At 43.5% G+C, this 8094-nt stretch overlaps 1 protein-coding gene across 4 annotated transcripts in view; it reads right to left on the bottom strand.

The window, feature by feature from the left end:
• Positions 1 to 586: 586 nt before the first annotated feature.
• The window catches only part of LOC144654551 (protocadherin Fat 1-like), a 32543-nt gene continuing 25035 nt past the window's right edge, over positions 587 to 8094 (bottom strand). For all 4 annotated transcript variants that reach the window (XM_078514707.1, XM_078514709.1, XM_078514708.1 and 1 more), the window contains exons 10-15: positions 5692 to 7547; positions 5123 to 5372; positions 4663 to 4815; positions 4108 to 4268; positions 3730 to 4000; positions 587 to 3351 (exon numbers count right to left, since the gene is read on the bottom strand). In XM_078514707.1, coding sequence (XP_078370833.1) covers positions 1640 to 3351; positions 3730 to 4000; positions 4108 to 4268; positions 4663 to 4815; positions 5123 to 5372; positions 5692 to 7547 — 4403 coding nt within the window. In that variant the 3' untranslated portion in view covers positions 587 to 1639. The remainder of the gene's footprint in view (positions 3352 to 3729; positions 4001 to 4107; positions 4269 to 4662; positions 4816 to 5122; positions 5373 to 5691; positions 7548 to 8094) is intronic.

Raw genomic sequence — 8094 nt, 5'->3', positions numbered from 1 at the left:
GTTATGTCGGAGTTCCACTGTATTAGGAGGAAAACAATGGTCATAATTCTAGGGAATTGGGATAAGAGGTTTTGTAAAAAAAAACTTAACACTTCTCCACCCCTTGCAGACGTTTCATCCCTCGTCTAGCCAGTGATCCACACTTTTCGCACGGCTTTACTATCAAAAGGTCCGCGAAACGTACAAAGGGCTACTGCTTCGCGCGCAATGACCACAAGAACTGTTAACAAAGCCAGTGTTAACTAGACTACGAGAAGTCCCTTTATTTTCGTAGCCTGTCGAGAGTGTAGCTAAAAAATATATAGCGCAAGTGGGAAAATGGCCTAGGGAAATATTTCGCGCTCTTTTTTTCGCTTCACGCTCGACGTGTTGCAGCAAGGAGCACAAAAGTGTGACCACTTTTAATTAATTCACATTCTTTCATGCAGTCATTATCCAATCAGATGCCGAGGACAGCTTTCCGTTCACGTCCGATTGAATTTAATCTGCAGGAAAGAATGCGAATAAAATTAAAAGTGGTCACACTTTTGGGCTCCTTGCTGTAACCAGTTTGCTTCCGCTAGGAACAAAGAAAAAAACTCAAATGTACACTTAAACATTTTATTACTAAGCATAGGACCTAAAGGGAGTACAAATTTCTTTATGAAAGATACTTAATTGACTTCAAGTCAAAAGCTGTCAGTATCAAGAGCGCATAAAAAATAAATTACATCTCGTGGCAAGCACGTTTTTACGCTTCGTACCTGCCCAGCTCGTTTTTACATTCTGATAAATAACATATGAACAACGTTTAATCTCACAACCATGAAACTTGTTCTGTACAGTACAAAATTTTTAAATATTATTCCAAACACGATCGACAAAAACATTGGCTCAGAAACATGGGTGAACGATATACAAAACTAAAAAAATCTCTCAATAAAAAAACTGTCAACAGTTATTAAGAAAATAATTTAACGCCTCAAAACGGCTCTTTTTTCAAAATCCAAAATAAACGGTCTAATCATTTGCTATAAAATCTTCTGAATTGTTTTTTTGTCCGTGTTTCAAGGTAAATCAGGTTATAAAACATCTTTTCCCATTTTAACAAGGTCACCTTTTGAAACCGACAACATTTTTATCGGGGATATCTCAGACTCTTGGAGTCTGCAGTCTGTTGATTCTACACCCCTAATTTCTTAAACATGCTACCTATTCTCTTTTTTAATACTTTTTTTTCTAGTTTTTACTTAAAATATTAACATTATAGAGTGAGATCGGGTTACCGATGGCCTTCGCTAAAGCAACCAAATGATTCAGAAAGATCCAGCTCTCAAAACTACTTGCAAGAAACTTCATTTGATTCTAAACAAAAACACAAATATTAGCGCGAAAAATTGATTCCTTAGCAGTTGATTGGTTGAGAAAAATACACACTCTTCTAGGATTGGTTAATTTTTGTCGTTAAAAACTGACAACAAAAAGAAAGCTTCACTCGAAACGACATCGGAAACCCGCTCTCTAGTCAAACCACAACAAAACTATTCGTTTGTGTTGCGTAAAAGTGCTGAAGAACTTAATCTTTTTATGAGAAAATATACATTATGATCTATATAAATGAACTTTTGCCGGGTAAAAAAGCTTTCGTTATAAATTGCTATCAAAGTTCGGATTCCATTTTTAACTCCTCGAGTTCGCTCATCATCTCCTTGATTTCTCGTTGTAACGCAATGTGAAACTCTGGATCGGGAGGTGCTCCACACGCATACCTCTCATCCTGGTCGTCTTCATCCTCGTCTTCAGAGCAGTTCTCAGAATGAAGATAAGAATTCTCAGGTGAATCATCGCACGCCTCCATTCGATTCCCGAGGTAAACTTGCTCTAGGTCATCCTCCGAGTACATCCCGTCTGTGATGCTCCCCAGCTCCGACCCGCGGGTCATCTGTGACGGTGCGTAGGATCCCACGGGATGTTGATCCAAGCTCTCGGGATACGGCTCTCGGGGAGGGCGAGGGAATCGACCCCTGAAGATGTCTGGATCAAGGTCAGTTGCGTCCGAGAACTCCGAATACCGCGAGTCCATAGAGTACCTTGAAGAGGATTTACCCCTGGGGTTAAGATATTCCATGGGCTTCTTAGGAACATGGGGTACGTCCGGGTAGCCATCTTCTGATTCGGAGACTTTATAGTTCCTTGGTCTCTTGGGAACTTCCGGTACATCAAGGGATCCTTGCGAGGATCTAAAGCTAGACGGCCTCTGTGGCACTTCAGGGGCAAATGACGCACACGCCGAAGCGCCCTCATAGCTGCCGGAATGTTCCTTGGACAAGGGACTTCTTGGAACCAAGCCAGCAGGGATATCTGTGTAGTCCCACTGATAACCAGGTAGGTTGTTATCTGATAATGACGTCAGCGTCTTCATGGTACCGAAGTCTTTGTGGGCTTTCTCGCGCCTGCGCCAAGAGTCTTCCGCGTCATAACCTGGAGGCATGCCAAGGTCGTCCACGTTGTACCCATGGACTTCTCTTGGGGGAGGGGTGGGAGGCTCAGGAGATGTCACCTCTGATCCTACCACGGGTGGGGAGACCTTCAGAACTGCTGTCTTGGCAGCTCCAGCTTGAGCGCGCCTGTCTCGTCTTCTCTTGGCTCGACGCCGAAGGAAAATCACAACAAGGAAGACAATAAGCAAAAGAACTGCAAGCACTACAGCAATGCCGATGATTTCAGTTTGTCCAAGTGGCCAGCCGTGTCTGGCTTCAACTTGCGCCAACACCTGTTCACAAAGCTTTCCACCATGTGAGCTGGTCGAACAGTTACATATGAAGCTCCCCAGCGTGTTCACACACACACCTCCGTTCTGGCATGGAGAGCTCGCACATTCGTCCACGTCTTGTGAGCAATCGGGACCCGTGTAACCCGGGAAGCAGAGGCAGATTGCCGACCCGTCAGCCTTTTCTTGACATGTACCTGCGTTCTTGCAAGGTGAGCGATTGCAATGATATCCTTGGTCGCAATTCTTTCCGGAAAAGCCAACGCTGCAGCGACATACGTAATCATCGTCCAGATTTGTGCAGTTTGCGTTGTTTGCACACGGGTTGGACGCACAGGGCCTGGTGTCTTGTTCACAGATGTCTCCCTTGACTCCCTCTGGGCATGCGCAAGTGAAGCCATTATTGCCATTTGGAAAGCAGGTTCCGCCGTTGTTGCACGGTGCGCTTGCGCAATGGCTGTTGTCAATGTCGCCCTGACAACCTGGTACCGCCTTGTATGGTTGGGCAGCCACGTGACTGTTTGAGCCTGACATGGGAAGGTCTTCACCGTTCAGATTTAAATTCTGTAGGCAACCATTGAAGCCATTCTCCACCCGTTGTCCTGTAAAGAGAAAAAATTTCATTTCAATGAGCAACTGTCTTGCACGTTCCAAAACAACTAGCTTCAGTCCAATACCGAGAAGATAAAAGCCCACCTCTACTGGATGAAAGTACTGAAGAGGGCTAAATGTTGCTTTATTATGACTTTTTAACTTAAAAACGTATTTCAATCAACATTGCCGTGGCTCGTTTTGAAGCATTTTATTTATTCCGCTTATAAGCCTTCCGGATATAAGCCCCTCCGTTTATTAGCCCAGTCAAAATCGGAATTTTAAGGAATGGTCTCTTATACTTGTACTGGTGTCCTACCCTAACAAATAGAAACTTAGATAAACATAAACTATGTCTATGTCTATAAAGAGTGAATAATTCTTTTTACCTCGCTTATTTATCTCTCTCCTGCTCTTAGACCTCACAACTTTGGCGCCAAAGTAAATCGCGTTATCGTCAAGATTCAGAATTCTCATTTTCCCAGGAGACTTGTTCCAGGCGCGGTGACGACCTTGATCCAGGATTAGTGTAGCGTGGTTACCTTGCCGCATGACTGTCACGTGATGCCATTTATCATCATCCACTCGTGCCCAGTCCAGGTTTACCACTCCGGCTCCGCTGCCGAAATCAAAGCGTAACTGAAGGCGGCCATTTACAATCTGGAGGAAGAAAAAAATGTTAAAGAAAAGGGCCGAGGTTTCCTTTAATGACATTTTGTGACATAATCTATCTCTTCCTTTTATAATGAAATAAGAGCTGAACAAACCTCTAGAATGCTGTAATCGTATTGGCCAGCAGCGAACACCAGTGTTCCTTGAGGTTTGGTGGTCTTGAGAGCGAGGCTGATGGAGCGGGAAGGTTCATCAAATGATTCCTTCAATCGATAACGAATGTAGGAATCACCACCAAACGTCATGGCTTGGGTACCTGCAGAAACACCAGGAACATGTTTGGTTATCTCCTCTAGTCAAAAGCGCTCAAAGTTATCTTTACTGATTATAACCTCTCTTTGAAAGAACAAGTTTCACTCAAAGGTATTTTTTTCAAAAATGGCTAATCCACCTGAATTGGTTAGGCCATACTACAGAAATTTACGCTTTTGAACTTCCACTCAAATAAAGCAGTTGACTTAACAAGTAATCATTCATCCTGTTGCACTTGGTTGAGATATTTATTTGCGTTTCTTGCCACTTGCCAGCCATGTTTACTTTTGTTTTGAATTAATGAACCACAGAAAGACAAACTCAACTGAACGTCAAAAAGATCAACTTGATAAAAACAAGCAAAATATTAACTGAACAGTGAGCACGGTACTTCATACCTGTTATGCATGAAGTGTCCACACAGCCCGACTTTTCTAAATCGCATTTAGACGAATCCACACATTTACAGGTGAACCCCTGGGGAAAGTCTGCGCATTTGTACCCAACCGGGCAGGGACTGGACGCACATTTACCACCTGGACTCGCACAGCCTGGAACAGAGCATCACGTGATTAGTAAAACGAAACAACAAAACCAAAGTTAACAAGGGACAAAATCAGGTAATCGTATCAACAGAGCACACAAATTTCTTTGCGTTTAAAGAGATAAAAAAACGTAAGGAATTTTTCAAATCTTTGTCGCTAACGTTTTCAATAACATTACTTTAATAACTTTGGCCATTTGAAACAAAGAAGCTCAAGAAAGGTTTTACTATACATGGTGTAAAAACAAAGCGTTCTTTAAAAAAACGTATCTTATCAATGTCACACACGCATGAGTCCTTCAGTGTTAACCTACCTGTGTCACGGTCACACATGCACGCGTGACTCCTGGAATGCTCGTACGATATGTAAGTGGTTCGTTCAGACATGATCCTTATTTGCTGGTTCTGCGGTTTGAAAACTGTTTGACATTCATAGTTTTCCGGGCAGTGCATCAGACGGCACTGGCTCACACCAATGTACCCCACTTTGACACCAACTGCTCTCTGGAAGCCGCCACGGGAGGAGTTCAGCTTGTGCGCGATGTGATCCGACGCAAAGAAACCCTGCAAACAAAAAAATTAAGTTAGAAATTATCACGTTTCCGTTAAAATGAATTGAAAACTATTCAGTGCCTCAACTCTTTCCACCCCACCCTTTTTAAGGGTACAAACCATATTGGGCGGTGCAAGGAAAGTTTAGGGACTGGACTATCGGGAAGTGAACAAGGCAATCTTCTCGGGAAATCCTTGTTGTAGTTCCGGAAATCCCCGATGCTTATTGCCCAATCCGAAGAAAACAAAACTTCTGAGCAGTCGGGGTGATAACTTTAAAAAAACAGGGCTATTTAGCCAGAATTTATATAAAAATAAAACAGGAACGTACCTTGACTCGCTTCATCACTGCGAACACAACATCCAAACTGCTATCTGAGGACTGCAGACTCCATATATGGACATTAACAGCGGGAACATTCAGCAGGAGTCCCAGGTAATCTCGGCACTTTGCCAGGTTATTTTCCACGAACGTACCAGGACCCAAATCTGACAGACGAAGAGTGAGGGAGTGAGACAAGATATCTTCAGTGATATCAGAAACAAGAATTTCCACTGGGGCGTAAGTGAAGTATTTTCCATCAGTGACGCTGACATTCAGTTTGTAGTTTTGGCTTGGGACGTTTGACGTGGCACTGATGACTCCATCGGTTGTTATGGTGAAGGGGCTACCAGCACGAGGCGCAACAATCGAATACCTAAGAGGGTCCCCATCATCATCGCTCCCTTTGATGCTACCAATGACACCCCCGTTGAATTGCGAGCTGTACAACTTGAGGTACACGGTCAGTGGATCAACAACAGGAGGATGCGTGACGCCTTCTACCACCTTGATGGTAACAGTCTTGTCAGTGTACTGTGGTGGTTCACCATTATCGAACACGCGGATTTTAAATTTGTGTTCACCGTCTCTGTGATCTAAGGGCCCAGCCTTTGTTATTAGTCCATCCCGTTGCAGTTTGAACTTCGTCTCGTCTCCTTCCAATCTCATAAATGTGAACGGACCTCCGTTACCATGGCCATCTCGGTCGTGCGGCCGTAAGAAGATCACAGTCGTCCCTACAAGCGCTTTCTCGCTCACAGACACCGTGAAATTAGTGTTGCTAAACTCTGGCGGGTTATCATTCAGGTCATTGATGGTCACGTGAACTTGGGTCTCAGAGGACAGCGGAGGTATCCCTTGATCTTGAGCCTGCAGTGTCAGGGAGTACTTGGACACTGCTTCATAGTCGACATGCGCGTCAATGGTGATTACGCCTCTCGTGTCGATTTTAAACTTGCCAGCCTCGTTTCCTTTCACGATTGAATACCGAATGTCCCGATTATGACCGCTGTCCTGGTCAGTGGCGAATACCTGAAGAACAAACGTGTCCAGAGCAGAGTTTTCGTCCACTTTAGCGGTGTAAAGATCCTGTCCAAACTTAGGGGTGTGATCATTTGCATCAGTGACAATCACCTTCAATGAGGCGGTGGTACTGAGAACTGGTGGACCGTCATCACTGGCTTGAATCGTCAGAGAATAGGTCTTCCTTGTCTCAAAATCAAGGCTGCCATGAAGAGTAACGGCTCCAGTTTTCTTGTCAATCTTAAACATGTCCGAATCTGGGCCTTTGAGGATCTCGTAAGAGATCTCTTCGTCTCCAGCCTCTCGGCTGATAGCGGTCATAATGGTTATCTGTGTCCCTATGTCGGCGTCCTCGCTGACATTAGCCTTGAAGCTGGAATCCGTGAACTCCGGTGGAACGTCGTTGATGTTTAAGACATGAATAACTACAGTACATGTGCCAGACATGACCGGGGACCCCGCGTCCTCCGCCTGCACGGTCAGCACGTATTCCGCTTGCTTCTCTCTGTTTAGGGATTTTTTCAAAGTTATTATACCAGTTTCGGAGTCAATACTGAACATATTGTCTTCCGTATCCAACAAAGAATACGACACCTTTCTGTTCTTTCCAATATCCCCATCGTCCGCCTTCACTTGCAGCAACACCTTGTTCAATCGCGCGTCCTCGTACACAGACTTCCTGTATACTAATTGAGTGAAATACGGCGCGTTGTCGTTGACGTCTTCCAGAAGGACTGTGACGTTGCTAAAGCACGCCTGCCCTCCGCGATCTTCCGCTGACACCATAAAGTTATACATATCTTGTACCTCGCGGTCTAAAGACGCAGCTGTTACAAGGCGACCTAACGAGAGAATGACACAAAGAATTAAGGTAAATAACACTGACTTTATGACACAACACTGAAACTGTCTTTCAGTGTTGTGTCTTTCTCTATTTTATTAACTATTCATTTATTTATTTTTAACCCAGGACCCATGTTGATAGCAGTTTTTATAACTGAAATGGTCATCCTGTAAATATGTTTTAATTATATTATTATATTATTATTATGCTCATAATATTATTATTATAATTAAAATTAAAAACCCAGCCGAATGAGTGCGTCTACTGCTGACTTCAGTTAAACACGGACAACTCAACTTGAAAAAATTGGCAAATTTTTTCAAGTTTGTTGCTCATAATCCGTCTTAATCTTCGTCAGTCGAAACCACCCTTGCTTATTTTCGGGTTTTATTTCTCCTTTGGTGTTTTCTATGTTAGAAAACTATTATTTGAGGTTTCCTTCAATTTGAAGCTAATCAGAAAAATGACTTAAAACACCGTGACATAGCCCCTTTAATAGAGGAACTGTGAGCCTTTAATATTTGAATCTTCATAAACAAGAAGCT

Source organism: Oculina patagonica, chromosome 5, assembly GCF_052425735.1.
Source record: "Oculina patagonica isolate OP01 chromosome 5, crgOcupat, whole genome shotgun sequence".
NCBI lineage: Eukaryota > Metazoa > Cnidaria > Anthozoa > Scleractinia > Oculinidae > Oculina > Oculina patagonica.
Note: the sequence above shows the minus strand (reverse complement) of the source record. Positions and strands in the feature narration are given on the sequence as shown.